The 22,533-nt window shown below is 31.9% G+C and overlaps 2 protein-coding genes across 2 annotated transcripts in view; one reads left to right on the forward strand and one right to left on the reverse strand.

Annotated features, from left to right (window-relative positions):
* beta4GalNAcTA (beta1,4-N-acetylgalactosaminyltransferase A) overlaps positions 1-12,987 on the reverse strand; it is a 63,489-nt gene extending 50,502 nt beyond the window's left edge. The window contains exon 1 of the mRNA XM_077444194.1: positions 12,912-12,987. The gene's annotated coding sequence lies outside the window, so the exon portion shown is untranslated. The remainder of the gene's footprint in view (positions 1-12,911) is intronic.
* Positions 12,988-15,959: 2,972 nt separating this feature from the next.
* On the forward strand, positions 15,960-22,406 carry Vps11 (vacuolar protein sorting 11). Its single transcript, XM_077444164.1, has 16 exons — positions 15,960-16,028; positions 16,766-16,834; positions 17,058-17,231; positions 17,307-17,450; positions 17,519-17,655; positions 17,964-18,129; positions 18,208-18,642; positions 18,724-18,999; positions 19,079-19,298; positions 19,514-19,907; positions 19,984-20,141; positions 20,214-20,295; positions 20,382-20,597; positions 20,664-20,810; positions 21,488-21,723; positions 21,798-22,406. The coding sequence occupies exons 1-16, from the start codon at positions 16,014-16,016 to the stop codon at positions 22,307-22,309; spliced, it is 3,381 nt and encodes a 1,126-aa protein (XP_077300290.1). The 5' UTR covers positions 15,960-16,013; the 3' UTR covers positions 22,310-22,406.
* The last annotated feature ends 127 nt before the right edge of the window (positions 22,407-22,533 follow it).

Genomic DNA, 22,533 nt, shown 5'->3' on the forward strand with positions numbered 1-22,533 from the left:
AACTAATCCCAAATCATTTTGGTCATATATAAATTCAAAAAAAAATACCTCCTCTTCATATCCTTCCGTAATGTATTATGGAAATAAGTCGGCTTCACATGGTTCTGAAATCTGTACCATTTTTGCTGACTATTTTGACTCCACTTTCAATAGTGATTCTACCATTAACCTTTCTATCTCTAATACAGATACTTCTTCTTGTAACTTATCTACTTTTCATTTTGACTTATCTACTGTACTCAGTCACATCAACTCTCTCAATGTTAATCTTGGTGCGGGTTGTGATGGTTTGCCTTCTTTTTTCCTTGTTAAATGTGCTGTCCCATTATCTCTTCCCATAACAATCCTTTTCAATCTTTCTATGTCGAACGGTAAATTTCCTGACTATTGGAAATTATCTTACATCACCCCTATTTTTAAAAAAGGTGATAAGAATCTTATTGAGAATTACCGTCCTATATCTAAACTATCTGTCATTAGTAAAATCTTTGAAAAAATTATCTATAATTTCCTTTTCTCCAATTTCAAAAACTACATTATACCTGAACAACATGGTTTTTTTAAGGGGAGATCGGTAGAGACTAACCTGCTTAATTTCACTAGTACTCTCACATCTTATATGGACAAACGAATCCAAATAGACGTCGTTTATACGGATTTCTCTAAAGCTTTTGATAAAATCAATCACAACCTTTTACTCAATAAACTTTGGTCCCTTGGAATCCGAGGAAATTTATTTCGTTGGATCTCTTCGTATATACTAAATCGTCACCAAATCATAATTCTCAATGGTTTTAGATCATCACTTAGACATATTCCTTCCGGTGTCCCACAAGGGTCGCATTTAGGTCCCTTATTCTTTTTACTCTATATTAATGATATCTCATACATCTTCAAACATTCCTTTATACTTCTTTACGCTGATGATTTAAAAATTTACAAACCTATATACACCATAGACGATTGTCATAAGATACAAGAAGATCTAGATAGATTCTCTATATATTGTTTAAATAATGATCTTTTTATTAATCTAGAAAAATGCTCTATTTTAAATTTCACTAGAAATAAGTCAATTATTACTAATCAATATCAATTAAATCATTCAATCCTTAACACGTCATCTTCTATTAAGGATCTTGGTGTAATACTCAATAATAAACTAGATTTCTCTGAACATATTTCTTTTATTACCAACAAAGCATTTAAATCTCTTGGATTCCTACTCCGCTCAACAAAACCCTTTAATGATCCTTATGTACTAAAATTACTTTATTTTTCCTTTGTAAGGTCTCACCTTGAATTTGCCTCAATTATCTGGTCACCTTTTTATTTATCCCATATTAATTGTATTGAGAAAGTTCAACTTAAATTTATTAAATCCTTACGCTACCTTTTTCCTACCTATACCCATTCTACTGTTTCCGACATTTTAAAAATCCTTTCTTTTAACAATCTTTCTGTCAGGCGACGACATTCTGATGCTATATTCTTCTTTAAGCTCATAAATGGTTTCCTTGATTGTTCTGATTTACTGAATAAGGTTAATTTCAGAATCCCAGTTCGATACCCTAGACGCGTTACACTCTTTTCACTTGATCCTTTCAATACTAATTCCCAAAAATATTTTTATCTGCAGCGCGTTTATCGTATGTTTAACGGAGAGCTGAATGAGGTTGATCTGTTTGGTATTTCCCTACATCAATTCAGGTCTAACATCAAGAGAATCTTGACCGATTGATTCATTTTTTCTTCTATTCTATTTTTCCAATATTTCCATTATTTTTATACTTTAGTTTAGTTATGTAATGTGCTATTTAATCATATTATAGCTTTCATTCCTTTCCATTTCATTTGTTTATTTTGTATTTACCTTTTTCATTTGTTTTTTATATTTGTAAATTTCAATTTCTTCTTATATTCTATCTTATAACCTTTTCCAAATATTTTAATACTATAGTTTAATTATGCAATGTACTACATATTTTGTCATGCCTTTATTCTTTACTTTTTAATTTGTTTTCCTTATATTTATCTTTTTCATTTTTGTAAAAATCTATTATTGGACTCGGGTGTTACATATATTATTTATTTACTTTTTGTGTTTTTTATACCTATCTCTGTACATCCTGTCTGTTGATTTTTCAATTAATAAAATAAAAATAAAAATAAAATAAAGTGTGTGTATTACCGTATATAATATATGAATATACACTATGAACTTTGGGGGCCCAAATGGTACGCACGATATTTCCGTCACCCACAAAAATTATTTGAAATATTGACTCCATGTTTGATGTATATTGTATAAATAATTGAAATATCTTATTATTACATTTAACAAATATTTTTTTTTATTTTAACAAATATTTTTTGTAAATACAAATGATTGTTACTGTTTATTGTATCGTAACGAAAACAGTCGCCGTCAGCTTGTTATTTTTTTAAAATGTAAATTTGTTATTTTAAATCTAAAACTTACCTGTATTGTACGTAAAATAAAAAAAATAAATAGTTTATTTTTAATTGATAATACTGAAAAAAAAACCGCCATAAGTTTTCGATTTTTACCAAAACCCGTATACAAATGTAGTAGTCGAAGTTGAAAACTGTTGATTTGCATGCATACAATTTACATGTAAGTATCTACAAACCAACATTTATTTTCAGATGTGTTATCATTAGACACCGGATAGTCACAGTGCTATCCATTGTTCCATTGTTGTAAATCCTTTGTAAAAAAGGTTCGGCTAACCTTTAACAATGCATTTACAACCTTTGAACAATACGCGGCACCTTCTGGGTCCGGTGTCTAGTTATCATTAAAGAGCGGACCCAGAGCGCGCTGTCCATTGTTCACGTGTTGTAAATGCATTGTTAAAGGTTTGCCGAACCTTTTTTACAAAGCATTTACAATAATGGAACAATAGACGGCGCGCTTCCGGTCCTACCTCTAGTTATCATATTATCCTATATAGATTAGGCTGGAGAGCCTACATACATACATACTAGTTTAGATAACATAATATTTTTTTTATTGGCATATACATAAGTATTTCGCACGATTAAATCAATCAGATAATTAAATAATTACATAGATTTTTTTGATAAACATATTAAATATACATACGTACACTGAATTAATTTTTTACGATAAGGCCAGGGCCCCCTTTGAAAGCCGAGCCCGGGCTATATGCATACCCTTCCCCCCCCCTCTCGTCGGCCCTGGATAAGGCTACCATTTATCTAATTCAAAAATAAATCTTTACAATAATAAAAAAAAAATCTAAATCTAAAATATGATATCTTAGAAATATGGTAAAAATTGTTATAATGTATGCAGATTAATTAAATTGGAACTCAAATGATTATATAATGCAACACAGATAATTTTATATTTGTATTTCAGTAAAATATTATAAATAAAACTGAGAATAGAACTTAAACTTCGTTTAGTCGATCCATACTACATACATATGTAATTGAATATATATGTAGTACACACGCACATTGTGAAGTAAGTATATTAAAATGTAGGGAAAAAAAATAAAAAAGTACACTTTATGTGCAATATATTTTTATTTCCGGACTAGTATCGATCTTTTTGTGTCGGAAAGTAAAAATTTATTACCTTGTGTATTAACCTTTAGCTCGTGCGTCGCGTGCAATTAATTAATCTTTTTTTTTCTTTCTTTCGATAGGTTTTCATATACGCCCCCTCATACCTACATATACACATATTTTATTATTCCGTTATTAATCTAGAGAAACGTAAAAGCGAAAAACAAAAAAATAAAAATAAATTTGGCCTATTTCCAACACCATTTGGAATAATATTTAAGAAAATAAACTTTCGTATATTGCAAATTGGATATTTTTCATTGACTTCATACACCGCTCGAATATTATAGTCAACGAAATACGTGTCCATAACTGGATTGAAAAAAGTTGAATAAAAAAAATGCAAAAAATAAGCATATCGGGGGCATTGTACCACTGCGCTAGCGTGTCGATCTGTAAAAATTTCGTATGGAAATTAGATTTTTCAGCAAACAGGAAACGTACTACTTATCGCTTCTGTTGAAAAAAAAAACAAAGATGATGGAACAAATTCATCAATGAAGCCTTCGCTGAAATTCCGTTAAGTAAGTACTAAATACATACAAAAATAGCCGTGACGTCAATTCGAAGCTTTGTCTCTTGAGATTTCAACATGAAAAATTTCGCACATCAACACGTTCAATTTTTTTCAGCAGACGGTGCTTAATTACCATAATTTACAATTGAATTGAAGAACTTTACTGCGGTATGATTAATGTAGCAGTGAACTGTATACATAATGGATAATGCAGATGATAAAAGTGACTCGGTAGTTTTATGTACGTATATACACATGTATTTAATTTTATACACATTGCAATATCATATTTGTCGGTAGATGAATCATACATATTTGAAATTTTGCGCAAAAGCAAATCTTATTCATAATATTATACATATATTTTTGAACTAGATTGAAAATCAATATTCTAATAAGATTTGCATTTTCAATTCACGTTGTTATTATCAAATAATCTTTAAATCAAATAAGAATTGAGAATCACTGAAACAAATCGCTTACTTATGAAAATTGTTTTTCAGGACCACATGCAAAGTTTCAAGTTTGAGAAGCGTTGGTAAAAAAAAAATACCGATCGTCTCATCGATGGTCCAGATGAACCACATATGAAAAGCAGAATTATTCGGTTTTTATTTTGAAAGCCATAAATATATTTTACGGTTGATTTGAATAAATTGGCAAAAATGCACAATACAAATAAAAAGTCATTATCATCTACAGCCGTTCACCATCCACTGCTCTCCAGCACGGTTCGGTTCGTCTCTATTTTGATCTCTCATCCATCTGATCCCACACATTTTTCTAATTTCATCCACCCATCTCCCTTGAGACATTCCATGCACCATTTCACATTCTCTCGGGTGCCATTCTAGCACTTCTTTCTTCAATTTTTCTATCTTCGTGACCCACCTATTCAATTTCTTCACTTTCTCCTACCCTATCTCAACTACCAACTACCCTAGTCATGTTTCTCACCCACGTGTTCCGTTTCTTTCTTTCCTCACTATGCCGGGCATACAACGTTCTATTCTTCATTGAATTAATGCATAGAGAGTACGTTAATGATTTAACATCCGGAAAACTGAATACTACATAAAATTATCATGCCAAGTCCATTTATGTCAGAAGGAAACGAACGCATTCAATTGACCTTGCCTCCACTGACATCGCATCGATGATAAATATGCAAACGGAATAAATTGATAACAATTGTTAAAAATTCAGTATGTATGGCGTGTGGTCAATAGCCCACTCTACCACCATAAAAATAGTCAAATGATATCCAAAAGCATAAAAAGAAAATAACTACATATGTACATTGAAGATGAAAACACAAGATCCTTCATATAAAATACTGTGTTTTATTTATAGGTATGTTGCTGATGAAGCGGCATAAAATACTGTGTATTCATCTCTTTTAATTAGAGATTATGATTGAGCGGTCGACAACCTGTTGCGCTTGAGCGATGCATCTCTATTTAAAAATAGGTATATGATTACCGGCGCCAATGATGGTAAATGATTGCTAGGTGTTCACACTAGAGGCGTGTGAAAGTACTTGGGTAATTACTTCAAGAATAACTAAATTATAGAAGAATACAAATACATATGTATGTTAAAATTACATATGTACATATGTTAGAGCCGACGAGCCTGCAAACTCCCGTCTGCCCAGCGGTGGCGAATTCGTCGACAAAATTCGTCAAAACACTGAAGTACTTATTAAACAATTATTTTTTTTATGTATAATCTCTCAGTAACTAAATACATACATATGTATGTATATACACAGTAAAAGAAATAAAAATTTACTGACTCAGAACTGAAATTTAAATTTTTTGTTTTTGTGATGTGCTGAGGTGCACAAATTTAGATATTACTCAAATAACATGACACTAAAATTAACTTAAACAAAAAATACTATGAACTTCATCTACATACATTATGTATGCAATGCCCTTCATTCTTGACCATTTTGCACAGCCTTCATGGTGGGCGCGCATTATTAATTAAATGAGCTAGGAATAATCGAAAATGGGTCTGAATATACACATATACATACATATGTATGTATGTGTGTAGAAGCATATATTTGAATGGCTCATTGAATTTACATAGTTGGTTTCCTTTTCGATTTGCATTGACGGGCACCATCATTCAAAATATAAATTTTGCATCGGACTTTTTATACAAAGCCAGCAAATTTCCCGCAAATTTTGATATATTAATAATATTGGAAAGTAGTCCTTCTGCGGTCAGTGTATGTACATATATACATAATACACGGATAGAATTTGAAACGGCGAGGGTTTAGAAACATCTGGTATACTCGTATGAAATGAAAGTAATAGAACAAACATTTTTTCACATCAAACATGAGATATATTGCTTTTCATTTCGTCATATTCCATACGTAAGCGTTTCTATAAAATCACGGTTCTTCAGTACGTTTGAATTTGATTAAAAGGGAAATAGCTTCGTACACGAACTTTTTTTCCAAATTAAGACGTTTTCCACATCATTTATAATTTTTATTCAACGTATCAATATTATAGCTAGCTCAAACATTTAAAGGAAACATGATTTTTTTTTATTTTAGTTAATATTTTAAAAAATCAAGATGATATTTATATAAACATACATAGGAACATACATACATATGCACATATATAGTACGTATAGATAATAAATGTATACTAGTGTTGTGCCCGTCGAAATCGGAACTGAAATCGGAATCGGGAATCGGAGCTGAAATCGAAATCGATATCGCAATCGAAGTCGATATAATAACTCTTGATAATTCTAAAATTTGTTTTTTTTGAAAACTCCATACTTGTAGATGCACTCGCACATACATACATATGTACATCCCGTCCGTTTTTATATACATTATTATTTCCAATATCTCTATTATGTTACGACTTTATTAAATTCAAATTAATTATTTTAAATTAAATTATTATAGTAGAATTTTCAAGTTCAGTTTTGGTTTCATTACATATGTACATATGCAAATAGCTGCAAAAAACATAAAATTATTAATCTTATTCAAAATTGATGACTTGACAAAATTGAATTGATATTCAAGTATAGAAACGAAGAGTTCATGTAACGAGAATTGGTGAAACCAGACCCACCGATTATTATTATATTATATAATATATCTAATTTCAAAAATCAATAAACAACTTCGATTAAAACAGAACAACTGGGGGGGAGGTTGGGGGTAACGAATAACGGTCCGATGAAATAAAATGTCAAATCCGCTAATGAAAAATCCGTAGGTTGTTAATAATAAAAACGGCGACGTGACATTTGACGATGGAAAATATAGCCTTTATTTCACAACGTTTCAATTTATCTTCGTTACAAATAAAAAAAAAAGACGAAAGAGAAGACGAATTATTATCAGTACAAGACGAAGGGAAAATTGTTTTTCTTCGATTTCGCAAAATCTTTTATTGAGTTTGTTTTTGTTTTGTCGGAAAAAAAAATTGAATTGTACATTCATATAAATCGAAAGTCTATTGAAATAATAATACGACTGATGGTATAGAGAGAATGCATACATATGTACATATGCCAATACCGGAACTTACCGGAACAAAATGGCCAATATTTTTTTTTTTTTTTTGATTTTTAAATGCTTTTTATTATTACGAAATTATGTTCACAATACATGTTATATCTATTTTAATAACTACTGATCTACTGATAATTTTCTATTTTACAATTTAATTTAATTTGGTTAGTAATCACAGTATTATATTATTCTAATGTTAATCTAAAGCATTATAGGAAAAATAGCTCAAAAACCTATTTACAATCCTTATAAATGGCCAATATTAAAAAGCGTTAACACCTCGACTCGACTGAATAAATTTACGTGTATCGATTAAAAGCTGAAAGTTAACGTGTCCCAGCATTATAATTGATTCAACGATCGTTAAATTCGATATTATCCGTTTTTTGTTGCGATCGTTTTTTACGAATAAGAACGTTAAATTCTCTTCGAACGTAATATGTACGTACATCTAATATAATACATATAATTTCGAAAGAGACTTTGTATGTATGTATATATGTTTGTTTATTTGGTTCGTAGAATCTGTAACGTTCAATTTAATAAAAAAAGCAATAAAATAAAACTATTCAAATAAATTTAATAAAATGTTTACAATTAGATTGGCCATGTTTAAGCGGTTTATATTACAACTACCGAGTGAAGCCGGGTAATAACACTAGTATAACTACATATAATATATATATATATATATATATATATATATATATATATATATATATATATATATATATATATATATATATATATATATATATATATATATATATAAGTACTCATACACGTACAGCTAGATTGTTGTATTATATTTAACGTTCCCCCATAAATTCGACGCAGTTAAGTGTCGAGTTTCCAGAATAGATTTGCATACAAAACGATTTCGAACATTTCGGAAAAAAGCTCCGAGCAAAAACTACGATACCGCGGAAAAGTTAATTGCTACTTCCGGTCGAATGACTGCGATACACGAAAAAGGCGAAGTCGCGTCAAGTACACACACTCAATTTCTTATAAATGTCCTATAAATCTGAGACAACAGAGGCGGTTGTTGACAACGCAAGTAGGTGTATTTGTTTGCAACGTTTGGATATGTACCATATAGACCAGAGCATCGTAACCTGTGCACCGCGGTAGTATGTGTTCTCCGAACAGCACTTCGGCCTATTGCGTGCGAGTGAGATCGCGCTTGAGGGAGAAAACCGATGTTAGTTAGTGTTTTGTCCCTACGCATATACGGAATAACTAGCGACTGCCGATGAAGTACATATGTATGTACGTAGCTGACGAACTCTACGAGTCGTAAACAATGTGTGCCGCGATTATCCAAAGGTTACGATGCTCTGATATAGACGTTCACTTACGTAAGGTAACCTGCAAGCAAGTCAGGCTGATGGGACTACGCACAGTCTAATCGTGCGGGTTCACCGGGGAATGTAAAATCAAACGAAAGCGACATTACAAGTAAAAATAGCCAGAAGTATAGCTCGGAGAGGTACCCGGGGTCAAGCCATAGGTTGACCTCGATTGAAGAGAATTTATTCTGAGTATTTCCACAGTGCTGCTGGGCAGACTTGAATATTTGTGACTCCAAGTCGATCGTTTCCAATCAGAGTTTGCCGATTTATCTGATTTCGTTGTTCAAACGGTTCCTCATCAAATTGAAAAAACCACCCTACCTACAATTTGAATATGACTTCAAAATTTATATATGTACAAGTTTAATAGCACATGGGCATCATGGTAAATATAAATTGAAAAAAATAAAATGTATTCTACATACATGTAACCACATCCTTAAAAAATGGGTTTTGAATTAACAATAAATGCGATCAAGTGTCATTTTTACACGACTTGAATATATTTTTGCAAGGAAAATCTTAAAAACTAGTCTTATTGTGAATCACCGCCAAAATGATAAAGAAGATAAATAATGAAAAAATATCATTCAAAATTTTATTTTTATAACTTTACATTCACTATATTTACTGATCAAATACAAATGTTAAGTACACAAAACGAACCATAAAACAAATGTAATAAAAGTGTGATTTTTCACTTTATCTATGTACTTAATAATAATAGAAATGTAGTAGTACTTAGTACTATGTATTTAGTAATAATTTAAAAAAATAATTTACATAGATCATGCGAAAATTCGAATTCGAGATTTCGATTGATTTTCTTTTAATATATGTATTTGTACATATATGTACATATCCTCATTTCTTATACGAAATTTTAGATTGAATTGAGACGTAATTGAGGCCGCTAAGACCTCACAAGAACCTAAAATCTCAAAATTTCAAAAAAGTTGTGCTGTACTTTAGATCGTAGGGCGCAGACACACGGCACAAGTTTTATTTTTTAGATTGTAAAACACCGCTAGCATGCCTGATCAATGCTACGGCGATCCAGGCCAAAAATGACATACATAGGTTTGACAGTGATCGATAACGGGTGATCCCTATATTTGAAGAAATTTCGGAGAAACTTGTCGAAATAATAAGATCGTACGAATTAGCAATGAGATAAGCACACGCCCATTCACAGCTCGAGTCTACTAGGCATGCCGTGCCGTACGATTCTGTGAATTAAAATTAATATACATATTATGAACATTTATAAGAATTTTAAAAAGGTTGTTGAACTTTTTTCCTATTGTGTTATTACTCTTATGGAAAAAATGGAAATGGAAAATATGATAAGCATTGTATACTATTTATAATGTATACGTTTTTTCCCTATTGTTCATATACACTAACATTAAAAATATAATACTATATAAATACTAACAAGGAAAATAATGTGTAGAATAGATAATGATCACTGGATTAGTAGCTTTTATTCAGAATAGATTTAGGACGTATTGTGAATATAATTTATGGACAGAAAGCATTTAAAATCCAAAAGGTTGTCCATCTCAGATCTAGTACACAAATAGACGAATTATTTTTTGCTCTCGATCGAAAAGCGTACATATGTATGTACATACATACATATCGCTCGCCATATGCCGCGTAATTATCGAATTAAATTGAGACTCGTGAAAATCAGCGTTTCCCAAGCTAACAATTTACCGATTGAGCAATATATAATTCCGATAGACACTGTGACATACATACACATGCACAATATGCCTACATATAATATAACACTGCTAATATAAGTGCCTGCATGCTGGTAGATATTTTATAAAATTTAATTTTTTAACATTATTACATTTTATAAATTCGAAATTAGGGCCGAGGGACGACGAAAGTATAAAATTACAGCGAATTTGTGAAAATATTTAAATGCAAATCAAAGTACATATGTATATAATACAACCCACCTCATTAGATCAATCTTTTTTAAGCTACATTTATACATTTTACAGTGAAAGCCTCAAAAATCGAATCAGTATACACTGACTAGTAAGTGTATACACTAGCTTTAGTTTTTAGCTAAAGCTTACGACGCTAGATCCCGCAGATACTATTACTACACAAAGTATAGCGCAAATTCATGCACTTGCTGCTGTGCACTAGTAAATCTGCTAACGAATGAAATTTGAGTGGATTGATAGCTGACCAAAGTTTGACGTTGCTCTTCCAATGAATTTTATGCTCAAGAATATATAACTGCTTGTGTTCAAATAACTAATTTATTGTTGAATTGATACGAAATAGACAAAAATTAACATGGTGAAATCCACTGTAGAAGACGCAAAATTACGTACATCCGTATTACCTACGACTTTAGGTTAGGTTACATTTTATTTTGTTCAATAATAATATGTTCTTCGATATAATGTCGCATTCTTTCAGTTTTTAGTTTAATCCGTCATAGGCCGAGTTGTTAAGAATGTCAACTTATTATTCCTTTCCTAAACATTTACTGCGTACGGATAGTTGGTGTATGAATCTACTAGTAAACGTGTTCATTCATTCTCCCGTGTATACTGATTCGAGACTTATACTCTTACTGTAACATATACAATAACATTAAAATGAGATTATACTATAAATACTTAATGATCGCTGGATTAGTAGCTACTAAATAGACCTACGATGTATTGTAAACATAATATATGTAGGTATCAGATAATTTAAAAATCAAAATCAAATTCGACCGGTTTATTTGTAAAATATTCGATTCAATACTAAATGCTTTTTCCAATGGAGTTAAAATAGTCTGATAATTCAATATATACATAAATAATTAAACATTCTGGCGAATTAGTAATTTGATAAATAACAAAGTAGGGAAACAGAGGGTGTCAATAAGCACCCAATTTTTATCCAATGAAAGGGAAAGTCTATTTGAATGACATAAGAAAAATTTGGTGAGTCATATAGAAATGTTCTCGTAACGCTTTTACACGTATCAAAAAAAAAAGCGTAATATTTCAAATCTAATCAAGACAGTTTTTAGATTCAAACAAACATAGATTGCACACATAAATTACTAATACAAGGAAAAAAAATTAACATATTATAGGAGTAATAATGAACGAAAACTTAACATTACATTGCGATTAAAATTATAAATCGTATTATCGAAAAAAAAAGCCTAACAAACGGTTCATTGAGCTGAATTCAAAATTCATTGAGCTGATTCACTCCAAAATATTATTATAGCGTGTCACACATGAGCGATACTGTAACGAAAGCAAAATATTAAATGATATGCAAGATTGCATTAAAAAAATATAATACATACGACAGTTCAACGCTCCTACAAACTGTCAGTTAACGAGTCGTTAAAGGCATACATTTTTAATAAATAAATTCCCCTCTGCATATGTAAAAATACATATAATATATATATGTATATATGTATATCGTGAGATCGGTCACCTCTCGGTCATCTTGAATTCTATGTAGATCGATACATAATACATAGTACAAAAAACACTATGTTGCAAAAACCGGTTTGCGGTGCAATTTGTTAGATCGCTTCAAAAGGAACACAAATAGGAATGGCAGTTGAGGTTATGTGGTTCGGCGGGTGCATGGTCGTGATTTGGTCGTGATCAGGCATGCGAACCAAACGGGAATAATCGGGACCGGTGGCGGGTAGCGGGTAGTCGATTCGCAATGCGGATGTTTTGGTCGGGCTGACATCCGCCGCTCGCGTCCCCGCGAGGACGGGGGCGGAGGCCGGGTTTGGGGGGGCGAACGCTCTCGCGTCGTCGGCGTTTTTGTCGGAGATTGTGCAAAAGCTCACCTGGACCACAGTTGCCAAAGACAGAAACGCGCCGCACCAACGCACGTCCCACCGCGGCGAAAGACCGCGCGCAACTGACAAATCAACTTGGTGATGGCGGATAGAGGGCACCGCTGTCGACACAACACTGTATAACAGCTGATCGAGCAGGCAGGGGTGTACGACGCCTACATTCATACATATTTCCTACACATCTGGAAATCGTTACCGATCCGATTTTCAGCAATGGTTTGTCAGCTGATCGCTCTCGTGTAGAATTACGCTGTTTGCAAAGATACATATTAGCGATAGTCTAATTAATCTACGCCATTGCGCGTTCAAACTTCATCAGCCAAACATTAGATTGGCAAACAAACAGAAGATGGCCAGTTTTGACTCACGTGCCACTTGCAGCTCATTTCGTTAAGGTGTACCAACCTCTACATTTAGAAAAATATTTTTGTTTCCCGAAGTTATTATTTTTATAATAATTTTATTTTGTTGTATAAATAAATAGCATTTTCTTAGTAAGAAACGTGAGCGATGCGGGCAAACATCAATAGACTCAATAGAAAAAAAAAATCTGTGGGAACATAATTATCAAGAGATCGGTATTTAAACACTAATCTTTCCTGAAATCTAACCAAAAATCGTATTTGTTTGTAAATCGACTTTTAACGTGATATCAGGAGAACTTGGAGAACTTCTCCTTTCCTCGATTGATAATGATGTAGTAGTCTAAAAGTTTTCTTTATCAAAAGGATCAACCTCTAAATTTTGCGTTCTGCATGAAAGTCAGCGTTCTGGATAAATGAAAAGGATGGGAAATGAGACGGACATGACAATCGTTTTTTGCAAATTGACATGTTGAGATTTACTAAGTCAATAATGTAGCCTAAGATCGTTGAGATAGCAGAAAAATATTCAGAGATGAGCTACGTTCGTTTTTTTAAGTCCTAAATATAATATTAATCTATGTTAATATTATAGAAAAAATATTCTAGATCAGTAGAAAAGCTTTTCTACGTGTCGAATTGTTTGTTGGGGCTGGTCATTACGTATCTTTAAAGCAAAAGAATAAACCGAGCATACACACCTGCCCTGTATTGATTCGAATTCAGCTGCCATCTATTGAGTGAGCGCGCTATTAGAGAATGCCGCTTTGCTGACGAGATTTGAACTTCCAACGACTCATAAAACAATTGAATTGCAACAAATTTAAAATATCAAATTGAATTCGTGATTATATTTATATCATAAATTGAAGATGAATCAATTTTTCAAATATTATTTCTTTAAAATATAATGGTGCAATCTCGATATTTTAAGCAATATTTGATAACCCTAGTGAATTTATGGGATTTACCTCGTTGTACGGACCTTTTCTCTCGAGACTCGTTTTCCCAACTTTTCCGGTATATTTCGTAGTCGAGTATGAATACACATGTACTGTGCAAGATTGCTTTCTGTGGAATAATCACTGAACTACATAACACATATACAAACATGTTTTGTATATGTGTTATATACAAAACAAAACAGGTGTAAACATTACCTTTTAAAAAATATAGTAAAAATTGATTTATAAACGGTTATTAAAATATTTTAAAAGTGTGTTAATAGCTTAAAAAAATATGAATGATCATAATGTATCTCGTACATTAAATATATATCATACATATTATACAGGGATTTTTTTTTTTGAAAAATAGGTGCTGGAACTCACTTGTCAAGTATTTATTAGAAAAAATTATATTCAAATTATGTATATTATATACATAGAATATTCGTTTGAAGCATAAAAAATGGCGAGAAAAAAGGTGCGGGAACGCCATTCCACCGCGTTAAATGGGAAAAAAATCCCTGGATGTATATAAAAAACAAGCAAAATTTTGTATACAATATAAAAACTCCTGTTTAAGCAGTCAAAAAACCGAAAAAACGAGTCTCGAGATATTACAAGTTGGTAGAACGGAGCCCACCGGAATTGACAATATGAAAAGCTGTGATTTCTATAAATTATTTAATTATAATATATAATGTGTCAATTTTCCAAAAACAATCATTTTAGTTCGAGAAACGTCGTTTTTATGCAACAATACTATGACTAAAGCTCGGACCCAGAGGGTGCCGCGTATTGTTCAAATGTTGTAAATGCATTGTTAAAGGTTTGCCGAACCTTTTTTACAAATGATTTACAACAATGGGACAGTGAGCGGCACCTTGGCTATCCTACCTCTAATTATGACTTGTGTACGAATATCATGACATAAATTTTGAATGTATGTAGATTTTGGCGTGATTTAGCGACAAAGCGCATAAAACATTGTATAGCCAAAGTGTGAACACAAACGCGTTATATTTTCATGCATTCGTTGATATTCAAATATTTCATGCAAAAAGTTTTTATCATAGTTGACCCAACGTAAAGAAAGGGTATTAGAATTATTTTTTTAAAAGCTATGTTGTAAGTACATAAACATTTATTGACAAATAAAATGACGATTTTAGTAAAAATCCTATTTTTCCTCGAAAATATGAACATATTCCCAAAAATCCAAAAATATGTATAATATCATTCATATTTTTTCCATAAAATTATATTTCATACGAAAATATCAAATCGAATTAAATTTTAAACAATTCGATTTCATGTCAAATATATTATTTTGATTCTAACAATTCAATTATATCTAAAATGAAGCTAATAAAATGCTTGTAAAAACATATATTTTATATATATTTTTATTTAATTTTCGTTCGGTGATTATTCTGCATAAAGAGATCTCTCTCGCGTCACTAAAATCTCGATCGGAACATCTGGCACCCGAAAATTTCATACATATGAGAACTCAAGTGCCAAATATTCCGGTTTCGCGATTTTCATAGCAACGTTATGTTTTTTTTTAATTTTGTAAATTGAATAATTTACAAAATCACAAGCTGATTGTTATCAATATTTAATATATTAATGTCTTTTTTACAAGAAATGAAGATTAAATTTTTTGCCAAGAGGAATAAAACCGAGTGTTTGGGCCAAATACATAAAAAAAACGTTCTGTCAGTGCGCTGTCAAGAGGGCGGTTCCGCAATTCTCAACGTGTGGTGTCCGCTGGAGACACGATGGCATTTTTAGAAGTATTCATATTATTTTACTAGAATATAATATATCGATGTTATTAAATTTCGATTCACGTTTTATAAAAAAACTATATCTGAAATTAATATTCTTTGTTATTGCAATTATTTTTGTAATATTTGAAAAAAATAGCTATATATATATATATATATATATATATATATATATATATATATATATATATATATATATAATCACCTTTCACCGAACCTTTCAATCGCAACTAAATTATAAAATATATTTATTTGTTATCAAATTTATCGATAAATCGTTGTGTTGTCTCTGTTGTCATTTTTAAATATTGACTGTAATTATACAAACACGATATCCAACCAATATCACACTCGTTCAACAGTAGTTCACGCATTAGCATTGTCTAGGCATTTATTTTTCCCATCTTTGTTCCTTTTTGAATTACTTAATTTTGTGCATAAGATGGATAAAATTAATTACGTGGACATTATGCACAACCCTTGGGTAAAATTTAATTTGACAAAAATTATGTAAATATAAGAGAAAATTTATGTTGTGTGGACTTTTTAATTTTGATTTTGAATCATTTTCAAATCCAGCATAAAAACTTAATTTTAATTTATTAGTTACACTTATTATATGTATGTGTATTGTCTTGGAGTATGTATGCTCATTCAAGTTTTTATTGATGAATTTTACTATTTGTGATAAAATATGTATATTTACATATGTGATTATTTATTGATTGTTTGTATTGTTTCAGTGGCGCAAGTTTAATTTCTTTGAATTGCGTAAAAATATTGATGGAGGCAAAGTTGCTGAAGCATTGCAGGTGAAAATACTTAAAACATCTGAAAGATACAATGTGAAATTCATGTTTCATGTTTCAAAGTTTACAATGGGTCTACCTCACGGGCCGGAATGTGAAATTACCGAAAACGCAAATATCGCGTTATCGGTAATTTCACATTCTGGCCCGTCGCGGAGACCGGTTTACAATATATGTACTTTTGTGCCATATAAAATGTTTGTATCATGCTTTTTGTATTTTTTAGGATACCGCTATTGAAGTATGTTCCAGTGGATATTCCCAACTGGTAATTGGAGATGCTAAAGGTTGGGTGCATCTCTTTTCACGTGCGTGGAAAGTTACATCGTTTAAAGCTTACGAGCATTCCATTTTTCAAATTGTTCAATTGAGACATGATCCATGCATCGTTACAATCGGCGTAAGTTTATCTCGAGCTTTATCAAATTATTTGTTTTATTTTTCTCAACAAATGTTATGAAATAATTCGGAATAGGAAGATGAAGTTGGCATTAAGTCAGTTATTAAAGTTTGGGACAGTGTGCGCCAAGATGGACAAGGCCGACCCGTTTGTCTCAGAGTTACCAAATTATCACGAATGAGACCGGCATCGACGTGTTTAACTATTCATGAAAATAAGGTATATTGACATATTTTTTTGAGAATTATCGCTAATTATACGAATAATTTAATGTTGGAACGCTTTAGAATTTGATGGCGATTGGGTTTGACGATGGCTCGGTAATTTTATTCAGAGGTGATATAACGAGGCAACGGAGTAGTAAGGAAGTTGATATTCGCAATAAGCCTACTGACGGTACTCCGATTACTGGACTTGCGTTTAAGTATGTTTTTCATACGTATGTAGGGTGGTGTTGAATCGAATAATACATTTCAGAATACTTTTCTATTTTGAGTTAGATGAAAATAACAATACCTAATCATACTCAAGTTGAGTTTTATTGAAATTATATAATATTTTTTCTTATATGAGAGCCTCAAATGATTGGAAATTCTAATCTTTTCCAGTTTTATATTATAAAATTGAAGTTCACTAGTAAAAATAGAATTCTGAAGTGTGTTTATAGTTTAAACTTCACCCAGATAATTGTAGATTTTATTTCTCGAGATTTAATGTTGATTTTTATTTCAGGGGCACAACTCATTTATTCATTGCTAGTCGGTCGTCCGTCATGGTATACACTATTGGAAACAGTGGGAAAGAACGTAGTGTGATCATGGATGAAGGTGCTAGTGGATGTCGGCTTCACTGTGCTGTTTTAGTACAAGATCAGCAGTTTGTGGTGGCTAAAAATGATGTATGCATCTGATGTATTTTTGTATTCAAGTTCTTAACTTACTGTGCGATATGTTTTTAATCAAATTTAAATTTTTAGGCGATCTATTGCTATACAACTGACGGTAGAGGTCCGTGTTATGCATTAGAAGGCGTTAAAAAACGCGTTGATTGGTTCCGTAGCTATCTAGTCACCATTTCGAAAGACTCTGGATCTAAAACCACGGCTCCGGGAAGTGATGACTCGCCATCGGGCGATTTGATCACAATTTTAGACATTCAAAATAAATTTATAGTTTTTACGATGGCTCTGGAAGAAGTCAATGCGGTGATCACAGAATGGGGAGCGTTTTATATAATTACAGAAGATAAACAAATTCATCATTTAGATGAGAAAGATCTTCAGTCTAAATTAAGTTTATTGTTTAAGAAAAATTTATATGATGTTGCTATTAGAATCGCCAGCAGTCAAAAATATGATTCAGAAAGATTGATTGACATTTATACGCAATACGGAGATCACCTTTTTAAGAAGGTACATATTACTGTATTATACAATATTTATTGTCTATTTATCTATGGAATTTTATTTATCGTTTATGGTCATTTATTATAGGGGGATCCTAAAGGAGCAGTAGAGCAATATGTTAAAACTATCGGAAGACTTGAAACGTCTTACGTTATTCAAAAATATCTTGAGTCTAGACATTTGGAACCGTTGACTTATTATTTACAAGAATTACACAAAATGGGTTTAGCTACTGAAGACCACACCACTTTGCTTCTGACATGCTTCGTAAAGTTGGATCAGCACGATCAGCATGGAAAATTAAAAGAATTTATTAACGCCAAAGATCGCGTTATTGATTTTGATGTAGAAATTGCAATTAAAGTGAGTATAGAATAGAGACAATTTTTATTTACATTTCATTTTTATGTGGATATATGTAGTAATAAGAACATGCTTTCAGGTGTGTAGACAAGTAAGTAGCGATGATGCTTTGTATTTATCCAAGAAACATAAACAACACGATTGGTATCTTAGGATAGTCACCGAAGATAAAAAAGATTTTTTAGCAGCTCTGGATTATATTGCCGATCTAGAATTCGATGATGCTGATGTATATATGAAAAAATATGGCAATGTACTAATACAGCATGCTCCAGCGGAAACTACGCAATTTTTGAAACGTAAATAAATTATTTTAGATTCTTTATAAATTGTTTTTTAATACTTGAAATGGATATTAATGATAATAGAAGAGCATAATTAAAAAATAATGTATTTATGTACATGAGTATTATCTCTTGGACCCTTAGTTCTTTTTTGCTAGGTTAATATAATATATGTATGTTGATATTATACATCCTTCAATTGTTAAATGTCTTTGCCTGATCGTTTTCAGAACTTTGTATTGATTACAAACCCAAAAATAAACCATTGGTAGATGATGCTATGATGGCTGGTGTCGTATCGCGTAATCAAGCAGACAGAGCTCGTCCCGAGGAGTATATTCATTTATTTTTGAATAATTCTGAACGGCTCGTCGAATTCCTCGAACATTTGGTCAAATGCGAAATTAATTGGTCGACCTTAATTTACAATACTCTAATAGAGCACCATCTTCACGTATGGTCCAGCCTCAAGGACAAGCCCCAGTTGAGGGAAACCTACGAACAGAAGGTTGTCAAGCTCCTTCAGAACTCGGAAGCTAATTATGATAAAGATCAAACGTTGATAGTGTGCTTGATGCTCAATTTCAAACCAGGAATTTTGTATTTGTACGAAGAGTATAAATTGTGGGTATAGTTTCGGATTTGATATTATACAAATGTACAGTTTTGTTGTAATAATTGGCTATGTTTTTTTTTTTAGATATCAACAGATTCTTCGATATCATGTTACTCAGAAAGATATGGACTCTGCGATGATCTGCTGTCGTAAATTTGGAGCTCAAGAACCTCATCTTTGGGTTGAAATGCTGTGGAGTCCACCTCCACCCAAACATTTAGCAGAAGTGCTTAACGTTATAGGTTTGTAAATAATATTTTTTATCGATTTTAAATAATTTATAAAGAATTCACATGATTCGGTATATTCTTTAGCTAACCAACGACTACTGTCTCCACTACTAGTCATCGATTGTTTAACAAATTCAACTACCTGTACTTTGGGAGATGTAAGAAAGTAAGTATTATGTATAATTTAATTCTCATATATCATATAAAACAGTCTAATTTTTATACTTATATTTCTTTTTTGTTTATAATTAGATATTTAATGAATATATTAACTGGAGAAGAAGAGATAAGTGCACGAGAGGCAACGCAAGGCGATCGCCTTCGCGGGGAAGCTGCTCAAGGACGAAACGAATTACGTGATGCTCTCTTAAGACCTTTGGTGTGTCAAGCTTCGAGATGTGCTGCTTGCTCCCGGCCACTCGATTTACCTGCCAGGCATTTCTTATGTAGTCATAGCTATCATCAACAGTAAGGACTTACCTAAAATATGAAAGAGTTCCTCAATTCAATTTTACAATTGATTTTGTTTTTTAGTTGTTTTCAGAGCTTTTCTGAAAATGAAGAGGAATGTCCAGCATGCGTACCCAATAATAAAAAATTACTCGAAGTTCTACGTAATCAAGGTACTAGTGCTCAAACCACGGAAGCATTCCATGCTCAATTAGAAAAAGCAAGTGATGGGTATGTATTATAACAACCAATGTAGTAGAAATACCATAGTAATTGACCTGGAGTATAGTATTTTGATCACTGGTTTTGAATTTGAAAGTAGTCATACAAACATATGTAATGCTATCGATTAGTAGTAAGCAAGGTTGGTACATTGTGAGCACAAAAAACTTCCATAAATATTTTTTGGATTTTGAATATAACTACAAATATGACTGACAATAGATCAGATCAATTTCTTTGATCTATCTCCAGTATGTTTTTATAATGTTATACTAGTTTTCTAAAGTTATATTTTCATATATTATCTTAAAATTGAAATGGTAATGGGCGGGCCACGTGGTCAGAAGAATGGACGAAAGGTGGACAAAAGAAGTGTTTGAATGGTACCCGAGAGAATGCAAAAGGGTAAAAGGAAGACCGCAGGGAAGATGGGTGGACGAAATTAGGAAAATGTGCGGTGTGAGATGGATGCGAGTTGCGCAAAACAGAGACGAGTGGAAGCGTGTTGGAGAGGCCTTCATCCAGCAGTGGATGGTGAATGGCTGTAAATGATGATGATGATCTTAAAATTATATGTACATACATACAAGCAGTAATAATTTTGAATAATATAACTGATGATTTTACATAAAAAACTGATAAAAATTTTGTTTGAAGATATTTATGTCTGTTATCTATAATTCCAGATTTTCTGTAGTCGCTGAATATTTTGGTAGAGGTGTATTCAATAAGTTAACCATCATAACCGGTGATGATACATCAGCTGAAGGTAAACCAGGTGCGTCTAAGATCGAATCTTACAGTCCTCCTAATTTAGCATTAGGTACTAAACTTCCAAAAGCGATAAAGCCTGAAACTTTGAATTATGGTCCTGGAGCCGAAGCCAGAATTCGATTAGAAGAAGGCGGAAAAAATAGACAAGGTTATTATTATTCTATTTTTAATACATATTTTATTTTGATAGCCAAAGCGACATTTGATTATATTTTTTTGCAGCTATTACTGTGGAAAGCCAAAGACCGCCACCGTCGAAAAGCTCAATTATTATACCGACGACTGAAGCTCGTATTCGTCTGATGGAGCAGAAACGTCAAGAGTTACAATACAGTTCTAGTCTCGAAGCCAACATAAACCGCTTCCCCCAACCCGAAGCAAAGCAGTCTAATTCGAATTTAGCAAATCTATCAAGTGATTTTTATGATAAGGATTCTTCGAAGAATACCACGCCAGCGAAGAACTCTCCTATATCGTTGAAAAGTAAGCGATTCGATAAAATCTCATCAAATATAGACAACAGTAGTTTAGGAAGCACAAGCTCTTTGCGCGACAATAAATCTCAAGGGTCAAAATCGAACTTTAACCCATTCGAAGATGATTCTAATAATCCATTTGCGAACAGTGATGATGAGAAGCCTGTTAGTAATGTGTCGTCAAAAAATAATCCATTTGACGAAGACGCTGATGATGAATTGAGCAGCTCGGACAAACACACAAATCCTTTTGCATAAGAAAAATATAGTCAATCTACAAATGCTTCATTTATTAGGCATAATCATTAATTGCAATTATTTTACGTATAGACAAATTAGAGTTATTTAATAATCATTTATTTAATGCCATTTTTTTAAATTTTAGTTACATTATATTACGTATGTATGTATATATATATATATATATATATATATATATATATATATATATATATATATATATATATATATATATATATATA

This window comes from Arctopsyche grandis, chromosome 13 (genome assembly GCF_051622035.1).
Source record: "Arctopsyche grandis isolate Sample6627 chromosome 13, ASM5162203v2, whole genome shotgun sequence".
In the NCBI taxonomy this organism is placed as follows: domain Eukaryota; kingdom Metazoa; phylum Arthropoda; class Insecta; order Trichoptera; family Hydropsychidae; genus Arctopsyche; species Arctopsyche grandis.

What these genes read in the sequence shown, in the direction of transcription:
- Vps11 (XM_077444164.1), top strand. An exon ending in TAACTATTCATGAAAATAAG is followed by an intron (nt 17,451 to 17,518) that starts GTATATTGACAT and finishes GGAACGCTTTAG; the next exon opens with AATTTGATGGCGATTGGGTT. An exon ending in AGAAGTGCTTAACGTTATAG is followed by an intron (nt 20,142 to 20,213) that starts GTTTGTAAATAA and finishes TATATTCTTTAG; the next exon opens with CTAACCAACGACTACTGTCT.